The sequence below is a fragment of the Phytophthora cinnamomi genome (genome assembly GCF_018691715.1).
Source record: "Phytophthora cinnamomi strain GKB4 chromosome Unknown Contig18, whole genome shotgun sequence".
Classification (NCBI taxonomy): Eukaryota; Oomycota; class Peronosporomycetes; order Peronosporales; family Peronosporaceae; genus Phytophthora; species Phytophthora cinnamomi.
Window position 1 is genome coordinate 614,127 of NW_027150951.1, and position 22,000 is coordinate 636,126.

At 49.1% G+C, this 22,000-nt stretch overlaps 4 protein-coding genes across 4 annotated transcripts; 3 read left to right on the forward strand and 1 right to left on the reverse strand.

Moving 5' to 3' along the window:
* Window positions 1–33: 33 nt before the first annotated feature.
* Window positions 34–1,044, reverse strand: IUM83_17999 (Myosin heavy chain, striated muscle; the record flags this gene model as incomplete). Its single annotated transcript, XM_067942972.1, has 1 exon — window positions 34–1,044. The coding sequence occupies one exon, from the start codon at window positions 1,042–1,044 to the stop codon at window positions 34–36; it is 1,011 nt and encodes a 336-aa protein (XP_067795905.1).
* Window positions 1,045–1,155: 111 nt separating this feature from the next.
* IUM83_18000 (uncharacterized protein) lies at window positions 1,156–1,617 on the forward strand (the record flags this gene model as incomplete). Its single annotated transcript, XM_067942973.1, has 1 exon — window positions 1,156–1,617. The coding sequence occupies one exon, from the start codon at window positions 1,156–1,158 to the stop codon at window positions 1,615–1,617; it is 462 nt and encodes a 153-aa protein (XP_067795945.1).
* A 120-nt stretch (window positions 1,618–1,737) lies between these two features.
* On the forward strand, window positions 1,738–2,274 carry IUM83_18001 (uncharacterized protein; the record flags this gene model as incomplete). Its single annotated transcript, XM_067942974.1, has 1 exon — window positions 1,738–2,274. One exon carries the CDS (start codon window positions 1,738–1,740, stop codon window positions 2,272–2,274), a length of 537 nt encoding a protein of 178 aa, XP_067795913.1.
* A 14,716-nt stretch (window positions 2,275–16,990) lies between these two features.
* IUM83_18002 (Gag-Pol polyprotein) lies at window positions 16,991–21,108 on the forward strand (the record flags this gene model as incomplete). The annotated part of the gene is made up of 2 exons (XM_067942975.1): window positions 16,991–17,573; window positions 17,639–21,108. The coding sequence occupies 2 exons, from the start codon at window positions 16,991–16,993 to the stop codon at window positions 21,106–21,108; spliced, it is 4,053 nt and encodes a 1,350-aa protein (XP_067795912.1).
* Window positions 21,109–22,000: the final 892 nt, after the last annotated feature.

Below are 22,000 nucleotides of genomic sequence, written 5' to 3' on the forward strand. Positions count from 1 at the left end.
TAGAGCTCGTACGTTGTTCTCCGTGATCAGCTCCTAGCAGAAGTCGGTGTCGGCAACTTGAGGCCGATCTTCTGCCAACTCGAAATAAGGGAAGATCCAGCCCAGCTGAATCGGCAGAACAGGGAACAGCGCCTGGATCCGCATTGCAGCGAGGGTCTTGTTGTCGAGCTCCTCTGAGATCCAGGGATCTACGTCCGCCTGGATCAAGATCCGAGGTTGCGCTCGTCCAGGGATACATTGCGCCTCAGATCCGAATGGAGCGACGGGTGCTAGTGGATTACGGGCAGGACGACGCCGATTAGCCGGGGCTGGGTTTGGCCCTCGCGGATCCGGATCCGGGTTGGTACCAGGAACCTCGTCATCGTCGGGATCATCATCCGGGGATCCACCGGATCCACCGATCACAGGTCCACGCCGGGGAGACGCGTGCTGACGACGACGCTCGGCGGATCGGGATTGAGCCATCGCCTGCAGAGTCTGGGCTTCGAGCAACTCGTTGGTGATCTGGGCGGTTTCTTCATCCTCTTCTTCATCATCGTTGGTGCCGCCAGTGCCGCTGGAATCCTCGCCTTCCTCCTCCTCGTTCTCGTCGTCAGCCTCCTCGGCCGCCGGGTGGCCGTGATCTTCTCCGGGTCCGTCCTCGTCGTCCTCTACGAAGCCGCCGTCATCGTCGATTTGGCCTTCTTCAGCCAGATCGTCCTGATCCGGGTGGTGCGCTGGCTCCGATCCTGATTGATCTTTAGCCATCTCGACGTCGGAACGCTTGGCCCCCTGGTTAGGCACGGATCGGAGTGGGCGCTCGCCTGGACGTGCTGAATCGCGATTCCCCGCGGTGGAGTCACGGCGAGCACGTTTCGAGGGCTCCGGATCGGCGATCTCGCCACTTCGCTTGGGACGCTTCTCTTCCTGATCTGGGCGCTTGGCTGCTTCAGCGGGAAGATGCTCTGGGGCAGGCTGATCTGGGACCTCGCCGGCGCTCTGGCGATCTCCTTGGGGCTGAGGCAGCTCTCGAAGTGTACGGAGCAAAGCCGCCGGATCTCCCAATTCGTCAGAGGGGAGAGGTCGTGCACCTACTGCAGTGACCACGATCGCCAGACGTTGGAGAGCAACGTCATGCTCCAAGCGGAGAGCATTGCGATTCCGCTGTAGAGTGTCATGATCCAGCTGAAGGCGTTCATGTTGCTCCCGGATCTGATGGATCTGGCTCTCAAGCAGACCCACAGTCCGCTCAGCAGTGTCCAAACTCGCCCCTGTGCGGCAGATATGCGTCAGTTCACGGCCAAGGAGTTTCAAGCCAAGACGGAGGAACGTACGGAGATCCTCGAGCTCAGATCGTGCGCGATCTGCGTCCAGTATAGCGTTGTCCCGATCCTCCACGGTACTTATCAGATCCGCAGTGGCTGCGGCTTGGGTGGATCGAGCGGTGTTGAGATCGGCCTGTGTCTGCCGGAGGAGCACCCGGATGCCTTGCAGCTCGTCGCGGGTGATCCCCAAGCGACGGTCAGCCTCGGTGGATGCAGCTTGGGCCCGATCCCGCTCTTGGATGAGGCGATCTCGCTCCTGCACCAGTTAACCTGGGGCGGAAGCAACGCGGGCCGCCCGATCTCGCTCATGTAGGGCGTCCTCAGCGTGGTAGAGGGCGTCCTGCGCTCGGATCGTGACACTCTCAGCTAATTCCCGCGCATCTTGGGCGTGGTCGATCTGCCTGTCCAGCGACCTCTGCTCCTCGTGGAGATTATGGATCTCGGCGCCAGCCAACTCTACCTCACTCGCGAGATGGTCATTGTTGTCGCGAAGTCGATCTCGCTCCTGTGTAAGCCGAGCGACCCGACGTCCCAGATCTTGGATCTCTGCAGTTTGCTGCGTGATCTGGCTGTGCAGGCTCGCGACCTGCTGGGCATGGTCCCCACTCACGTCGCTGCTGGCGGAACGGAGGCCGGAGACCTCAGAGTGGAGACGTTGGAGTTCCTCGCCTTGATTCTTGTAAAGGCGTTCCAACTCGCGCAGTTCGTGAGTCTGCTGAAGCAGCGTTCGAGAGATCTGGGTCCGCTGACGCTCGGCCGTGTCGCGGGCCGCCGTAGCTGCTCGGAGATCCGCGACGAGCTGGACCGAACGAGTAGAGAGGGCCCGGTTCAAGCGACGGAGTTCTTCAGGCGTGGCGCCGGTCGGAGCAGTCAGATCGGGTGGATCCAGGTCCGGGCGGTTACGCGGAGCGCTTGGATCCGGGCGCTGGCCAGACGACTTTCGGTCGGGGCCGGACATGGGGAACACTAGCGCGCCAGTGGGCAGAAATCAAAGGTGCCCGCAGTGATGCCGTTGTGCGGCAACAACTACGCGCAGGAGGCGATTGTAGAGAAGCGAATTCCGGGAAAGGGGTGATTGGGAGCAATCGGCAAAAAGATGGATCTTGACGGAGTCACTATACCGCGGAAGTGACACCCGAGAAACCAGATCGAGGGGATCTGGTGATGTGGGTGGATCGAGGCTGTCAGATGTGTGTGGCGTCAAAGGGAGACTACTGGAAATACTACAAGATGACACACAAGACGTCTACATACGGCAGAGGGCCAGATCCGTACTGTCGGAAGTAGTTGGATCCAGATCACATGTACCCATGTGGATCCAGACCCGGGTCACCTGTACCCAGGCGGATCTGGGCCTCTGAGAGGTGGCAATGGCAAGCGAAGTGGAGAAAAGAGTTTGTGACGACTCAAGGACTCAAGATCAGCGAGGATCAGCGTGAATCAAGCGGATTTGGGAGAGGTGGATCCAGACCACATGTATCCATGTGGATCTGGATCCGGATCCCGTACGTCCGGGCGGATCCAAGCCTCTGGTAGACGGCTAAGACGAGGAAAGCGAGGAAAGGAGGTTGCAACAGCACAGGGACCCCAGATCAACGCAGACCGGCCCAGATCAAGGCACTTCGGAGATCAGCGGATCTGGATCTGGGGATCTGGTGATCTGGTGATCTGGGGATCTGGGACTCAGTGGGTGATCTGGCGGCTACAGCTCAACGGAGGAACAAGCGACGATGCAGTGAAGGTAGAGGTGGTCCGTAGAGCCGGCAGGTACAGATGGGAAGATAGTTCGGATTGGGTGATAGGATTTTGGGATAGGATTGGACATAACCATAAATCAGAGTCGAATTTGCCTGGAAGTGCTCAAGTGGTCTACTCGCGGCGGGGAAACACATATTGGCCCCGCTCGACGTACGCTGTGGATATTGGATTTGGCTCCACACGCACCCCAAGACTACCAAGCGTCAGCAAGCGGCCCTCACCCCCCCAAAGAGTCAAATTTGCCTTGGACAACGCAAGTGCCTTCGCCTTCGCCTGGAATCGGGATCGACATTGGCCCACCAAGAAGCAGCAAGGTACTGGGTAGCAGATCTAGTGTTGGTTGAATAATCTGGATAATACATTGGCCAGATCAACCTTCCTAGTGAACTCCCTACAAGTGCAGATCCCAGATCACCCGGAGTTAACTACTTAGCCGGGTGATCCTTGATTCTCAACTACCCTGATCCCGCTATAGGAAGCGGCAAGTACGACAAAGGGCGACCTACCAAGTCGCAACAAGGGCCTGCAACACACCACAAGGCAACCACTCGGCCGGATCCAGATCCAGGCCGCCAGATCCACGTCGGGAACCACTTGATCTGGACCAAGAACCGCGAGCAGAGTGAAGATTTCCGCGCTGCTCCACCGGATCCCCGCGTCTCGCCAAGACGTTCCTACTTCAACACTTGGACTCTTCAGAAGTTACCAGAGGAGCAAGATCCAGCCCTACCGACGGGTACACAAGGTGAGGAGTTCAGCACTGATCACGGATCATCGGAGTACCCCCTCCGTTAGTCGGTGTCCGGGCCTCTGTTGGGAAGTTGGATCTAGCAATCTCGCAGATTTTGCTGATCCCGCTACACCACAATGATCAAGCTCATTTTCCAGGCTAAGAAGCCAGCTGAAGCATTCAACCTCCCTGAACATCGATACTTAGGCTATATCAAGCAAGGCGAGGAAACGGAACGTGAAGGCTTTCATATACAAGAAGCTGATCGAATTCAATGCAATCGATTAGTATTCTCAATGAGCAGTCCGATATCTATCGTAAGATGAAAGTCCATATCGCCAGTGGTCCATCAGTCATCTTCAATGGCTACGCGAAGCGCAACAAGACGGCCATTCGCGATGGCAAGCTTTGTAAGAAAATCACCGGCTACGATGTTAATGCCCTCTGTCTGTCGTGTCTTGGCAATGAGATGCCTTGTGGGCGACTAACCACTATCGAAGTTTATGATGGTATCATAGATGACATCAATAACGATAAGATCTTTGGTTTCCTCGAAGGTAGTATCGAGACTCCAAAGCACCTGAAAGAGTATTTCAGTGAAATGACCCCCATTTCAAGAATGTTGAGATCAAACCCACAGCTGAGATAATTGGTCAGAATATGTAAGACCTCGATGGGTCGCGTGGGAAATACAAGGCTAAGGTTGGGCGAAAGCTCATTGGAAGCTACTTTGGTGAGAAGCTTTTAATCTAACCACCTCTACTCAAGTGGTATCTAAATCATGGCTTACAAAATGTATATAGCTTCATCAAGGCTCATAGTCATCGTCCGTTCAAATGATTCATGGAGCAAGTTTCTGATGTGCGTAGAGGGGATGATGGTGATAAAAGCAACGCTATGATCGCTGATATGATGAAGTTGGTTGGAAAACGCAGCTTTCGTCCTCTGGAATCGATATGAGTAAACATATGGAAGTAAGCTATGAATCTGATCCAAAAGTTATTAACAAGGCGATCGAGCACTTCACTCATAACAACCTGACTGAGTTCACGGATGGAACGGTTGGACTCAGCGAGGACAAACGTCGCCTTAAGCTCAAAAGGCCGATACATCTATCTATCGTCATCTATCAGCTCGCTAAGCTACGTATCCTTCAATTATATTATGATTGCATGAGACCCCATTCCCATCACTCATCGAACCCGACCCCATTGATCATTTCAACGAGCATAAGTAGGAATGGCTCCCGAGGGATGATAGCGAGAAGAATGCGCATTTCGATGAAGAACCCCTGGTTTGTTCAAGGAGGAGTATTGTGGTAATGCTATGATTAGTTTATCGAGCAAAACCGACGTCTGCTACGTCCCTGATAATGAGTGTAAGGTTGAGAAGGATAAGTGGATCATCGATGGAAAGGTATATTTCAAACTATCCGCTAAGGGTATTCAAAGATCGCAAAATATTAAGGAACTAACCCCTGATAAGTTTAAATCCGTTATGAAGGACCGCATATCGATTCAAGGAACCAACACTCAATGATGACGTATAGTCAAACGAAAACAGCTATGAACTATTATTACGATAAGCTACAGGTAGGCCCTGATGGCATATCTACGTCGCCTCTTTCGATTTAAGATCAGCTTAGGAGAACGTTGAGATCTTTTCATATTGAGCAAAACTATGGAAGATCTACTGAAAGAACTATATTGTGATCCTGAAACAGGTTTCATCTCACCTAAGGCCCTCTTATAAGAAAGAAGGCTAAGGAAAAGACTCGTCGATTCGATTAAAAGACATTCACGAGTGGTATAATGATAAACAGGACATACAGGTCATGTACATACCGAGTCATGTAGCTCAAAGGGATAACTACGATAATTTAGAATGGCTTCTCACGATCCAAACTCATGGCAAATGGGTCTTACCTTCTGGAAGAAGGCGACTATCTAAGCAGCTATCAATATCAACGCTCGCTTATGTTTCGCGAAGATCCTTCAAAACAAGGAGACAGTCGCTGTTATAGGTGGAATCAAACAATTCGTCAAAGATGACACAGGAGACCACGATACGATGGGTAAGATTGAGCGTTTCGACTGAACGATGAAAATGCGACTACTTCGCATGAGTCGACCCTTGACAGAAAGGGTTTTCGCAAGCTTAATATCGAACTACAACAACATTTATCACACCGCCATCAAGATGACACTTATTCAAGTCAAAAGTACAGTCAGATGCAAAGATCTGGATCGAGAATTAGCCGAACGTATGGAGACTGATAGAAGAGTAGGTACTACAGTACTATATCGTCTCTCTAAAGGTGTATTTGATAAGATAACACGCGATGGAGCAAACCGGCTATGAGATCGTCGGTCTCGATGGTTATAGAATTCAGATTCGATGGAAAACGGCCATGCGCTCTACAAGAGTCCGAATGAGATCAACCTATTCAATACGCAGAAGACTGACGCACCATTCGAAAGCGGACAGACCTGTGATGCTGAGCGAATCTTAGAGCACAATAAAATATCATCACGCAAGCTGAAATATCGTGCGTGTCAAGTGGACGTGATACGACGAGCCTACATGGGAGAGTCAAGACAATCTCAGATTCATCAACAAGGCCTACATGGGAGTCAAGACAATCTAATGTTGAGCGCAGCCAGCTTGAGGAAGACTATTTCTCAGAGGGTAATAGAATCAGCCAAGCTTACCACCTGCCTTGGCTTAGGCAGTTCAAATAACTCTATGGTCTATTTTTCTTGGACTGCTGTTTTCTAAGCTTATCAGCCTCTTCATCGACCTTGCTATTGTCATATACGTGAGCGAACATGTTTCGACGATCAATTCAGCTGGAATACGCTTTGTAGCACACACAAAACATGAAAATAGGGATATTGCGAAATTCTTGTCCACTTCCTCTGCCCAGTTCATCATATGGCGGCCACGCTTTCTACTGCAAACTTCGTAAGCAGCATATCAAGGATGAAGCGTATGCTCGCGTACGAGGTTTTCGGCAGCGCTATGGAATGAAGTCAATCAAGGACCTGTTCATTTGGTACAATAACCTAGACGTCGTTCCATTCACCAAGGCGGGCTATCAAGGCACAACGTGAGCTATTCGAGCGTTTCGATCTCGATATGTTCCTTGACGGTGTGTGTGTCTACCAGGTTTGAGTGAAAAGGTTATGTATGAGATGATCAAGCTCATTTTCCAGGCTAAGAAGCCAGCTGAAGCATTCAACCTCCCTGAACATCGATACTTAGGCTATATCAAGCAAGACGAGGAAAAGGAACGTGAAGGCTTTCATATACAAGAAGCTGATCGAATTCAATGCAATCGATTAGTATTCTCAATGAGCAGTCCGATATCTATCGTAAGATGAAAGTCCATATCGCCAGTGGTCCATCAGTCATCTTCAATGGCTACGCGAAGCGCAACAAGACGGCCATTCGCGATGGCAAGCTTTGTAAGAAAATCACCGGCTACGATGTTAATGCCCTCTGTCTGTCGTGTCTTGGCAATGAGATGCCTTGTGGGCGACTAACCACTATCGAAGTTTATGATGGTATCATAGATGACATCAATAACGATAAGATCTTTGGTTTCCTCGAAGGTAGTATCGAGACTCCAAAGCACCTGAAAGAGTATTTCAGTGAAATGACCCCCATTTCAAGAATGTTGAGATCAAACCCACAGCTGAGATAATTGGTCAGAATATGTAAGACCTCGATGGGTCGCGTGGGAAATACAAGGCTAAGGTTGGGCGAAAACTCATTGGAAGCTACTTTGGTGAGAAGCTTTTAATCTAACCACCTCTACTCAAGTGGTATCTAAATCATGGCTTACAAAATGTATATAGCTTCATCAAGGCTCATAGTCATCGTCCGTTCAAATGATTCATGGAGCAAGTTTCTGATGTGCGTAGAGGGGATGATGGTGATAAAAGCAACGCTATGATCGCTGATATGATGAAGTTGGTTGGAAAACGCAGCTTTCGTCCTCTGGAATCGATATGAGTAAACATATGGAAGTAAGCTATGAATCTGATCCAAAAGTTATTAACAAGGCGATCGAGCACTTCACTCATAACAACCTGACTGAGTTCACGGATGGAACGGTTGGACTCAGCGAGGACAAACGTCGCCTTAAGCTCAAAAGGCCGATACATCTATCTATCGTCATCTATCAGCTCGCTAAGCTACGTATCCTTCAATTATATTATGATTGCATGAGACCCCATTCCCATCACTCATCGAACCCGACCCCATTGATCATTTCAACGAGCATAAGTAGGAATGGCTCCCGAGGGATGATAGCGAGAAGAATGCGCATTTCGATGAAGAACCCCTGGTTTGTTCAAGGAGGAGCATTGTGGTAATGCTACGATTAGTTTATCGAGCAAAACCGACGTCTGCTACGTCCCTGATAATGAGTGTAAGGTTGAAAAGGATAAGTGGGTCATCGATGGAAAGGTATATTTCAAACTATCCGCTAAGGGCATTCAAAGATCGCAAAATATTAAGGAACTAACCCCTGATAAGTTTAAATCCGTTATGAAGGACCGCATATCGATTCAAGGAACCAACACTCAATGATGACGTATAGTCAAACGAAAACAGCTATGAGCTATTATTACGATAAGCTACAGGTAGGCCCTGATGGCATATCTACGTCGCCTCTTTCGATTTAAGATCAGCTTAGGAGAACGTTGAGATCTTTTCATATTGAGCAAAACTATGGAAGATCTACTGAAAGAACTATATTGTGATCCTGAAACAGGTTTCATCTCACCTAAGGCCCTCTTATAAGAAAGAAGGCTAAGGAAAAGACTCGTCGATTCGATTAAAAGACATTCACGAGTGGTATAATGATAAACAGGACATACAGGTCATGTACATACCGAGTCATGTAGCTCAAAGGGATAACTACGATAATTTAGAATGGCTTCTCACGATCCAAACTCATGGCAAATGGGTCTTACCTTCTGGAAGAAGGCGACTATCTAAGCAGCTATCAATATCAACGCTCGCTTATGTTTCGCGAAGATCCTTCAAAACAAGGAGACAGTCGCTGTTATAGGTGGAATCAAACAATTCGTCAAAGATGACACAGGAGACCACGATACGATGGGTAAGATTGAACGTTTCGACTGAACGATGAAAATGCGACTACTTCGCATGAGTCGACCCTTGACAGAAAGGGTTTTCGCAAGCTTAATATCTAACTACAACAACATTTATCACACCGCCATCAAGATTACACTTATTCAAGTCAAAAGTACAGTCTGATGCAAAGATCTGGATCGAGAATTAGCCGAACGTATGGAGACTGATAGAAGAGTAGGTACTACAGTACTATATCGTCTCTCTAAAGGTGTATTTGATAAGATAACACGCGATGGAGCAAACCGGCTATGAGATCGTCGGTCTCGATGGTTATAGAATTCAGATTCGATGGAAAACGGCCATGCGCTCTACAAGAGTTCGAATGAGATCAAACTATTCAATACTCAGAAGACTGACGCACCATTCGAAAGCGGACAGACCTGTGATGCTGAGCGAATCTTAGAGCACAATAAAATATCATCACGCAAGCTGAAATATCGTGCGTGTCAAGTGGACGTGATACGACGAGCCTACATGGGAGAGTCAAGACAATCTCAGATTCATCAACAAGGCCTACATGGGAGTCAAGACAATCTAATGTTGAGCGCAGCCAGCTTGAGGAAGACTATTTCTCAGAGGGTAATAGAATCAGCCAAGCTTACCACCTGCCTTGGCTTAGGCAGTTCAAATAACTCTATGGTCTATTTTTCTTGGACTGCTGTTTTCTAAGCTTATCAGCCTCTTCATCGACCTTGCTATTGTCATATACGTGAGCGAACATGTTTCGACGATCAATTCAGCTGGAATACGCTTTGTAGCACACACAAAACATGAAAATAGGGATATTGCGAAATTCTTGTCCACTTCCTCTGCCCAGTTCATCATGGCGGCCACGCTTTCTACTGCAAACTTCGTAAGCAGCATATCAAGGATGAAGCGTATGCTCGCGTACGAGGTTTTCGGCAGCGCTATGGAATGAAGTCAATCAAGGACCTGTTCATTTGGTACAATAACCTAGACGTCGTTCCATTCACCAAGTCGGGCTATCAAGGCACAACATGAGCTATTCGAGCGTTTCGATCTCGATATGTTCCTTGACGGTGTGTGTGTCTACCAGGTTTGAGTGAAAAGGTTATGTATGAGATGATCAAGCTCATTTTCCAGGCTAAGAAGCCAGCTGAAGCATTCAACCTCCCTGAACATCGATACTTAGGCTATATCAAGCAAGACGAGGAAAAGGAACGTGAAGGCTTTCATATACAAGAAGCTGATCGAATTCAATGCAATCGATTAGTATTCTCAATGAGCAGTCCGATATCTATCGTAAGATGAAAGTCCATATCGCCAGTGGTCCATCAGTCATCTTCAATGGCTACGCGAAGCGCAACAAGACGGCCATTCGCGATGGCAAGCTTTGTAAGAAAATCACCGGCTACGATGTTAATGCCCTCTGTCTGTCGTGTCTTGGCAATGAGATGCCTTGTGGGCGACTAACCACTATCGAAGTTTATGATGGTATCATAGATGACATCAATAACGATAAGATCTTTGGTTTCCTCGAAGGTAGTATCGAGACTCCAAAGCACCTGAAAGAGTATTTCAGTGAAATGACCCCCATTTCAAGAATGTTGAGATCAAACCCACAGCTGAGATAATTGGTCAGAATATGTAAGACCTCGATGGGTCGCGTGGGAAATACAAGGCTAAGGTTGGGCGAAAGCTCATTGGAAGCTACTTTGGTGAGAAACTTTTAATCTAACCACCTCTACTCAAGTGGTATCTAAATCATGGCTTACAAAATGTATATAGCTTCATCAAGGCTCATAGTCATCGTCCGTTCAAATGATTCATGGAGCAAGTTTCTGATGTGCGTAGAGGGGGTGATGGTGATAAAAGCAACGCTATGATCGCTGATATGATGAAGTTGGTTGGAAAACGCAGCTTTCGTCCTCTGGAATCGATATGAGTAAACATATGGAAGTAAGCTATGAATCTGATCCAAAAGTTATTAACAAGGCGATCGAGCACTTCACTCATAACAACCTGACTGAGTTCACGGATGGAACGGTTGGACTCAGCGAGGACAAACGTCGCCTTAAGCTCAAAAGGCCGATACATCTATCTATCGTCATCTATCAGCTCGCTAAGCTACGTATCCTTCAATTATATTATGATTGCATGAGACCCCATTCCCATCACTCATCGAACCCGACCCCATTGATCATTTCAACGAGCATAAGTAGGAATGGCTCCCGAGGGATGATAGCGAGAAGAATGCGGATTTCGATGAAGAACCCCTGGTTTGTTCAAGGAGGAGCATTGTGGTAATGCTACGATTAGTTTATCGAGCAAAACCGACGTCTGCTACGTCCCTGATACTGAGTGTAAGGTTGAAAAGGATAAGTGGATCATCGATGGAAAGGTATATTTCAAACTATCCGCTAAGGGCATTCAAAGATCGCAAAATATTAAGGAACTAACCCCTGATAAGTTTAAATCCGTTATGAAGGACCGCATATCGATTCAAGGAACCAACACTCAATGATGACGTATAGTCAAACGAAAACAGCTATGAACTATTATTACGATAAGCTACAGGTAGGCCCTGATGGCATATCTACGTCGCCTCTTTCGATTTAAGATCAGCTTAGGAGAACGTTGAGATCTTTTCATATTGAGCAAAACTATGGAAGATCTACTGAAAGAACTATATTGTGATCCTGAAACAGGTTTCATCTCACCTAAGGCCCTCTTATAAGAAAGAAGGCTAAGGAAAAGACTCGTCGATTCGATTAAAAGACATTCACGAGTGGTATAATGATAAACAGGACATACAGGTCATGTACATACCGAGTCATGTAGCTCAAAGGGATAACTACGATAATTTAGAATGGCTTCTCACGATCCAAACTCATGGCAAATGGGTCTTACCTTCTGGAAGAAGGCGACTATCTAAGCAGCTATCAATATCAACGCTCGCTTATGTTTCGCGAAGATCCTTCAAAACAAGGAGACAGTCGCTGTTATAGGTGGAATCAAACAATTCGTCAAAGATGACACAGGAGACCACGATACGATGGGTAAGATTGAACGTTTCGACTGAACGATGAAAATGCGACTACTTCGCATGAGTCGACCCTTGACAGAAAGGGTTTTCGCAAGCTTAATATCTAACTACAACAACATTTATCACACCGCCATCAAGATTACACTTATTCAAGTCAAAAGTACAGTCTGATGCAAAGATCTGGATCGAGAATTAGCCGAACGTATGGAGACTGATAGAAGAGTAGGTGCTACAGTACTATATCGTCTCTCTAAAGGTGTATTTGATAAGATAACACGCGATGGAGCGAAACCGGCTATGAGATCGTCGGTCTCGATGGTTATAGAATTCAGATTCGATGGAAAACGGCCATGCGCTCTACAAGAGTTCGAATGAGATCAAACTATTCAATACTCAGAAGACTGACGCACCATTCGAAAGCGGACAGACCTGTGATGCTGAGCGAATCTTAGAGCACAATAAAATATCATCACGCAAGCTGAAATATCGTGCGTGTCAAGTGGACGTGATACGACGAGCCTACATGGGAGAGTCAAGACAATCTCAGATTCATCAACAAGGCCTACATGGGAGTCAAGACAATCTAATGTTGAGCGCAGCCAGCTTGAGGAAGACTATTTCTCAGAGGGTAATAGAATCAGCCAAGCTTACCACCTGCCTTGGCTTAGGCAGTTCAAATAACTCTATGGTCTATTTTTCTTGGACTGCTGTTTTCTAAGCTTATCAGCCTCTTCATCGACCTTGCTATTGTCATATACGTGAGCGAACATGTTTCGACGATCAATTCAGCTGGAATACGCTTTGTAGCACACACAAAACATGAAAATAGGGATATTGCGAAATTCTTGTCCACTTCCTCTGCCCAGTTCATCATGGCGGCCACGCTTTCTACTGCAAACTTCGTAAGCAGCATATCAAGGATGAAGCGTATGCTCGCGTACGAGGTTTTCGGCAGCGCTATGGAATGAAGTCAATCAAGGACCTGTTCATTTGGTACAATAACCTAGACGTCGTTCCATTCACCAAGGCGGGCTATCAAGGCACAACGTGAGCTATTCGAGCGTTTCGATCTCGATATGTTCCTTGACGGTGTGTGTGTCTACCAGGTTTGAGTGAAAAGGTTATGTATGAGATGATCAAGCTCATTTTCCAGGCTAAGAAGCCAGCTGAAGCATTCAACCTCCCTGAACATCGATACTTAGGCTATATCAAGCAAGACGAGGAAAAGGAACGTGAAGGCTTTCATATACAAGAAGCTGATCGAATTCAATGCAATCGATTAGTATTCTCAATGAGCAGTCCGATATCTATCGTAAGATGAAAGTCCATATCGCCAGTGGTCCATCAGTCATCTTCAATGGCTACGCGAAGCGCAACAAGACGGCCATTCGCGATGGCAAGCTTTGTAAGAAAATCACCGGCTACGATGTTAATGCCCTCTGTCTGTCGTGTCTTGGCAATGAGATGCCTTGTGGGCGACTAACCACTATCGAAGTTTATGATGGTATCATAGATGACATCAATAACGATAAGATCTTTGGTTTCCTCGAAGGTAGTATCGAGACTCCAAAGCACCTGAAAGAGTATTTCAGTGAAATGACCCCCATTTCAAGAATGTTGAGATCAAACCCACAGCTGAGATAATTGGTCAGAATATGTAAGACCTCGATGGGTCGCGTGGGAAATACAAGGCTAAGGTTGGGCGAAAGCTCATTGGAAGCTACTTTGGTGAGAAACTTTTAATCTAACCACCTCTACTCAAGTGGTATCTAAATCATGGCTTACAAAATGTATATAGCTTCATCAAGGCTCATAGTCATCGTCCGTTCAAATGATTCATGGAGCAAGTTTCTGATGTGCGTAGAGGGGATGATGGTGATAAAAGCAACGCTATGATCGCTGATATGATGAAGTTGGTTGGAAAACGCAGCTTTCGTCCTCTGGAATCGATATGAGTAAACATATGGAAGTAAGCTATGAATCTGATCCAAAAGTTATTAACAAGGCGATCGAGCACTTCACTCATAACAACCTGACTGAGTTCACGGATGGAACGGTTGGACTCAGCGAGGACAAACGTCGCCTTAAGCTCAAAAGGCCGATACATCTATCTATCGTCATCTATCAGCTCGCTAAGCTACGTATCCTTCAATTATATTATGATTGCATGAGACCCCATTCCCATCACTCATCGAACCCGACCCCATTGATCATTTCAACGAGCATAAGTAGGAATGGCTCCCGAGGGATGATAGCGAGAAGAATGCGGATTTCGATCGAAGAACCCCTGGTTTGTTCAAGGAGGAGTATTGTGGTAATGCTACGATTAGTTTATCGAGCAAAACCGACGTCTGCTACGTCCCTGATAATGAGTGTAAGGTTGAGAAGGATAAGTGGATCATCGATGGAAAGGTATATTTCAAACTATCCGCTAAGGGCATTCAAAGATCGCAAAATATTAAGGAACTAACCCCTGATAAGTTTAAATCCGTTATGAAGGACCGCATATCGATTCAAGGAACCAACACTCAATGATGACGTATAGTCAAACGAAAACAGCTATGAACTATTATTACGATAAGCTACAGGTAGGCCCTGATGGCATATCTACGTCGCCTCTTTCGATTTAAGATCAGCTTAGGAGAACGTTGAGATCTTTTCATATTGAGCAAAACTATGGAAGATCTACTGAAAGAACTATATTGTGATCCTGAAACAGGTTTCATCTCACCTAAGGCCCTCTTATAAGAAAGAAGGCTAAGGAAAAGACTCGTCGATTCGATTAAAAGACATTCACGAGTGGTATAATGATAAACAGGACATACAGGTCATGTACATACCGAGTCATGTAGCTCAAAGGGATAACTACGATAATTTAGAATGGCTTCTCACGATCCAAACTCATGGCAAATGGGTCTTACCTTCTGGAAGAAGGCGACTATCTAAGCAGCTATCAATATCAACGCTCGCTTATGTTTCGCGAAGATCCTTCAAAACAAGGAGACAGTCGCTGTTATAGGTGGAATCAAACAATTCGTCAAAGATGACACAGGAGACCACGATACGATGGGTAAGATTGAACGTTTCGACTGAACGATGAAAATGCGACTACTTCGCATGAATCGACCCTTGACAGAAAGGGTTTTCGCAAGCTTAATATCGAACTACAACAACATTTATCACACCGCCATCAAGATTACACTTATTCAAGTCAAAAGTACAGTCAGATGCAAAGATCTGGACCATGATCGAGAATTAGCCGAACGTATGGAGAATGATAGAAGAGTAGGTACTACAGTACTATATCGTCTCTCTAAAGGTGTATTTGATAAGATAACACGCGATGGAGCGAAACCGGCTATGAGATCGTCGGTCTCGATGGTTATAGAATTCATATTCGATGGAAAACGGCCATGCGCTCTACAAGAGTCCGAATGAGATCAAACTATTCAATACTCAGAAGACTGACGCACCATTCGAAAGCGGACAGACCTGGGATACTGAGCGAATCTTAGAGCACAATAAAATATCATCACGCAAGCTGAAATATCGTGCGTGTCAAGTGGACGTGATACGACGAGCCTACATGGGAGAGTCAAGACAATCTCAGATTCATCAACAAGGCCTACATGGGAGTCAAGACAATCTAATGTTGAGCGCAGCCAGCTTGAGGAAGACTATTTCTCAGAGGGTAATAGAATCAGCCAAGCTTACCACCTGCCTTGGCTTAGGCAGTTCAAATAACTCTATGGTCTATTTTTCTTGGACTGCTGTTTTCTAAGCTTATCAGCCTCTTCATCGACCTTGCTATTGTCATATACGTGAGCGAACATGTTTCGACGATCAATGCAGCTGGAATACGCTTTGTAGCACACACAAAACATGAAAATAGGGATATTGCGAAATTCTTGTCCACTTCCTCTGCCCAGTTCATCATGGCGGCCACGCTTTCTACTGCAAACTTCGTAAGCAGCATATCAAGGATGAAGCGTATGCTCGCGTACGAGGTTTTCGGCAGCGCTATGGAATGAAGTCAATCAAGGACCTGTTCATTTGGTACAATAACCTAGACGTCGTTCCATTCACCAAGGCGGGCTATCAAGGCACAACGTGAGCTATTCGAGCGTTTCGATCTCGATATGTTCCTTGACGGTGTGTGTGTCTACCAGGTTTGAGTGAAAAGGTTATGTATGAGATGATCAAGCTCATTTTCCAGGCTAAGAAGCCAGCTGAAGCATTCAACCTCCCTGAACATCGATACTTAGGCTATATCAAGCAAGACGAGGAAAAGGAACGTGAAGGCTTTCATATACAAGAAGCTGATCGAATTCAATGCAATCGATTAGTATTCTCAATGAGCAGTCCGATATCTATCGTAAGATGAAAGTCCATATCGCCAGTGGTCCATCAGTCATCTTCAATGGCTACGCGAAGCACAACAAGACGGCCATTCGCGATGGCACGCTTTGTAAGAAAATCACCGGCTACGATGTTAATGCCCTCTGTCTGTCGTGTCTTGGCAATGAGATGCCTTGTGGGCGACTAACCACTATCGAAGTTTATGATGGTATCATAGATGACATCAATAACGATAAGATCTTTGGTTTCCTCGTGTTGTCAAGGGATCGCCTCGAGCGGCTGCGGTGTACCAGTAAGATACCGATGTGACCTTCACTCAGTGGTGCCGCCATCATTCGTGTGATGATGGGACGAGGATTACGGGACGCTGATGATGGGACGAGGATTACGGGACGCTGATGATGGGACGCGTGGGTACAAGATTGTGGGTACAGGGTGGGCATCTACGTGGCACTCGCTGATTGGCTGAAGGACCTTCTATCCAGTTAGGAATCCAGTAGAGTGCATCCAGCAGGAATATCCAGTAGGCTTAGAGGTAGCAGTTCGCGAACTAAGGACCTAAATCAATCACTTTGCATTCTGACATCTAGTGCTCAAACGACCTTCCTTTTGGTTATGAGCCCAAGCCCCGTTTTCCCTGCTGAAGACTCCGACTACGCTTTCGCCATGGACGCAGCCTCGACCACGACCTCTCGCATCAACAAGTTCGACGGAACCAACTTCCACACGTGGAAGTTCAAGATGGCGATGGTGCTCGAGGAACGAGACCTGTGGGAAGTGACAAGTGGAGAGATCAAGCTGGAGCACTGCGCCACTACGCTGGACCAAACGACGTTCAAGAGGAAGTCTCGCAAGGCGCTGGCGATCATCTGTCTCGCGATGGAAGATTCGCAGCTGCCGCTGGTCCGGTCGGCGAAGGATGCGTACGATGCATGGTCAAGACTGGAAGGACACTTCGAGAAGAAGAGTTTGGCCAACAAGCTCTTCCTTCGTCGACGTTTCTTCACGACGATGATGGCGGAAGGTGATGACGTGCTGGAGCACATCAACAAGATCAAGACTCTGGCGGAGCAGCTCGACGCAGTGGGCGCTCCGGTCAGCGAGGATGACTTGGTGATCACGCTTCTTGGGAGTCTCAGCGAGTCGTACCAGTTCCTCATCACGGCGTTGGAGTCGAGAGCCGACTCGCTGACGTGGGAACTCGTGACGGCTCGGCTGCTGCATGAGGACATGAAGCGCAAGGAGCAAGGTGGCGGCGTCGACGGAGCCGCGCACGGTCAAGGCCAAGCGTTCATGACAAGCGACAACGGCAAGCGCAGGGACGGCAGGCGACCGCCAACAAGGCCAGCGCCTGCCACTACTGTGGGGAGCAAGGACATTGGATCGCCAAGTGTCCTGTGCGAATCCGCGAGAACGCGGAGCGGCAGAGGCCGCAGCGAGCGAACGTCGCGCAGAGTGAGGACGACTCTGGCGACTTCCTCTTCTCGGTTGGTGGTGGGAGCAACACCACCAAGTCGAATGAGGTGTGGCTGGTCGACTCGGGTGCGACGCAGCACATGACCAGTTCCAAGAAGTTCATGAGGAACTACAAGAAGATCTCGCCGGTGGACGTGCATCTCGCGGACGACGGTGTGGTGCAAGCGATCGGGAGAGGCGACATCGTGATGAAGATGCAGACCCCGCGCGGCGTCAAGAAGGGTGTGCTCACGAATGTGTGGCACATTCCCAAGTTGTCGCGCAACCTGTTCTCCGTCGGCAGATTCACCAAGGACGTCGGGCCTGTGACGTTCGAGAGCGACGGGTGCTTCACGGAGACGAAGGGTCTCGCGGAAGCTCGGCGCTCGCGAAGGCAAAGGCTGTTCAAGCTGAGCATGACACCGGTGATGCCTGACGAGGCCAATGTGGCAAGCTCGAAGGATCGCAAAGGGGACACCACGTCGTACCTCTGGCACCTTCGACTTGGTCACATTGGCCATGGCGGTCTAGACACCATCGTCAAGAAGGGCTACGGCTCTGGCATCGACATGACGTCAGTGAAGCAGTGGGAGCTGTGCGACGGATGCTCACTCGGCAAGCAAACGCGAGTGAGCTACATGAAGTCGTCTCCAAACCGTGCGAAGCAAGTGCTGGAAGTGGTTCACAGCGATGTGTGCGGCCCCATGCAGACGTCTACGTTTGGTGGCAAGCGCTACTTCGTCACGTTCATCGACAAGTCGCACTTCTGTGTGGTGTACTTGATGCGGAACAAGTCGGAGGTGGCCGCCAAGTTCGCTGAGTTCGTTGCGTTGGCTGAAACGCAGACCGGCAAGCGTGTGAAAACGCTCCGGAGCGACAACGGTGGCGAGTACACTTCGCGCGAGATGGCCAAGTTCTGCAGCGACCGTGGTATCGTGCAGAAGTTCACGCCGCCGTACACGCCACAGCTGAACGGCGTGGCGGAACGGATGAACCGGACGTTGGTGGAGTGTGCGCGCTGCATGTTGGAGCATGCCGGGTTGTCGAAGGGTTACTGGGGTGAAGCGGTGGTGACAGCCACGTTCCTCCGGAATCGGTGTCCGACACGCGCCATTAGCCACGACAAGTCGCCGCACCAAGTTTGGACGGGAAAGAAGCCACTGCTGGCGAACCTCAAGGTGTTTGGTTGCCACGCGTACGTGCTGGTCCCGAAGGCGAAGCGGTCCAAGTTTGACGCCCGGTCGGTGCGTTGCCGGTTCCTGGGGTACTCGGAGCACGAGAAAGCGTATCGGTTTGAAGAGATCGAGAGCGGTCGCGTGTTGGTGAGCCGCGACGCGCAGTTCATGGAAGACGTCTTCGACGGTGGGAGACGCAAATATGCTTCGAAGGAGGTGGTGATTGGTCTTCCAGATGAAGATGATGAAGATGCCACGGATGAAGAGACCCCGTCCGAATTGGATGAGGACGGCAGTGAGGATGAGGCTGCGCGGAATGAAGACTTCGAACCCGGCAGCAAGCGACACCCGCGGACGCAGTCACTAGAAGAAGCCGTGGAGGTGCCGAGGGCCAAGCGATATGCGCCGCAAAATAGACGTTCGACGCTGGATGAGATGTCTGCGGCGGCCCAAGAGAGTCAAGATTTTGAGGCTGCGTACGTCGTGGATTCAGTGGGAGAGATGCCGACTACGTTCAAGTCGGCGATGGAATCCAGCGACGCAGCCAAGTGGAAGGAAGCATGCGACTCGGAGTACGACTCGCTGCTCAAGAACAAGACGTGGGAAGTGGTGCCACTGCCGAAGGGACGCAAGGCCATCGGCAACAGATGGGTGTTTCGCGTGAAGGAGAACCAGGCTGGAGAGGTCGAACGGTTCAAGGCGCGTCTGGTGGCCAAGGGGTTCTTGCCGAAGTACGGCATCGACTACGACGAGACCTTCGCTCCAGTGGCCAAGTTCACGTCGATCCGGGCCGTGCTGAGTTTGGCCGCCAAGTATGGTCTCAAGCTGCATCAGATGGATGTGAAGACGGCGTTCCTGAATGGCGGCTTGGACGAAGAGATCTACATGGTGCAACCGGACGGCTACGTCGATGAAGACCACCCGGACTACGTGTGCAAGCTGAAGCAGTCATTGTACGGGTTGAAGCAGTCATTGTACGGGTTGAAGCAGTCGCCGCGCATGTGGAACAAGACCATCGACGAGTTCATGCTGAAGCTGGGGTTCACCAAGTGCGAGTCCGACCATTGCGTCTATGTGAAACGCGACGGACACAGCATGATCTTCGTGGTCATCTACGTGGACGACCTGATCCTGGCCAGCAACGACGACGAGCTGATGGAGTCGACCAAGCACGCACTCAGCAAACGGTTCGAAATGACAGACCTCGGCGAGCTTACGTACTTCCTCGGCATGGAGATCAAGAACGACTTGGAGTCGGGCAAGGTGACGATGCGGCAGACCAAGTTTCTCAAGTCGATCCTGAGCAAGTTCGGCATGCAGGACAGCAAACCCGTGAAGACGCCGCAGGATCCAGGACTTAAGTTGACCAAGAACATGTGCGAGGGTGGCTGCAAGCATGAAGACACGATGAAGAACGTGCCGTATCGGAGTGCTGTCGGCGCGTTGATGTACCTGATGGTGGCGACGCGTCCGGACCTGGCTGCTGCAGTAGGCGTGCTGAGTCAGTTCGCCGCCGACCCGTGTCCCACACACTGGCAAGCCCTCAAGCGTGTGCTCCGGTATCTGCAAGCCACGCCCACGCATGGCATCGAGTTCTCGAAGGGTGACGGCTGCGGAGTTGTGTGTGGCTACTCGGACGCAGACTGGGCTGGTGACATCGAATCGAGAAGAAGTACAAGCGGCTACGTGTTCATGATGAACGGCGGGTGCATCAGCTGGAGGAGCAAGAAGCAGCGGACGGTGGCGCTGTCATCTACAGAGGCGGAGTACATGGCGCTGTCAGAGGCGACGCAGGAGGCGGTGTGGCTCAAGGTGTTTCTGCGCGAGCTCGGCGAAATGGCAAGCGATGAAGCAATCAAGATCTACGAGGACAACCAAGGCTCCATCGCGTTGGCCAAGAACCCGGAGTTCCACAAGCGCACCAAGCACATCGACATTCGCTACCACTTCGTGCGTGAGAAGGTGGAAGACGGTCAGGTGGTGTTGGAGTACTGCTCGACGAAGGACATGCTGGCCGACATGATGACGAAGGCGATCACTTCTGTGCAGTTCGAAGTTCTGCGACACAAGCTGGGGATCCAAGGTGCAGCCGACGTCGAGTCGCGTGGGAATGTTGTCAAGGGATCGCCTCGACCAGCTGCGGTGTACCAGTAAGGTACCGGTGTGACCTTCACTCAGTGGTGCCGCCATCATTCGTGTGATGATGGGACGAGGATTACGGGACGCTGATGATGGGACGAGGATTACGGGACGCTGATGATGGGACGCGTGGGTACAAGATTGTGGGTACAGGATGGGCATCTACGTGGCACTCGCTGATTGGCTGAAGGACCTTCTATCCAGTTAGGAATCCAGTAGAGTGTATCCAGCAGGAATATCCAGTAGGCTTAGAGGTAGCACGCAGTTCGCGAACTAAGGACCTAAATCAATCACTTTGCATTCTGACATCTAGTGCTCAAACGACCTTCCTTTTCCTCGAAGGTAGTATCGAGACTCCAAAGCACCTGAAAGAGTATTTCAGTGAAATGACCCCCATTTCAAGAATGTTGAGATCAAACCCACAGCTGAGATAATTGGTCAGAATATGTAAGACCTCGATGGGTCGCGTGGGAAATACAAGGCTAAGGTTGGGCGAAAGCTCATTGGAAGCTACTTTGGTGAGAAACTTTTAATCTAACCACCTCTACTCAAGTGGTATCTAAATCATGGCTTACAAAATGTATATAGCTTCATCAAGGCTCATAGTCATCGTCCGTTCAAATGATTCATGGAGCAAGTTTCTGATGTGCGTAGAGCGGATGATGGTGATAAAAGCAAAAGTAAAGGTCGTTTGAGCACTAGATGTCAGAATGCAAAGTGATTGATTTAGGTCCTTAGTTCGCGAACTGCGTGCTACCTCTAAGCCTACTGGATATTCCTGCTGGATACACTCTACTGGATTCCTAACTGGATAGAAGGTCCTTCAGCCAATCAGCGAGTGCCACGTAGATGCCCATCCTGTACCCACAATCTTGTACCCACGCGTCCCATCATCAGCGTCCCGTAA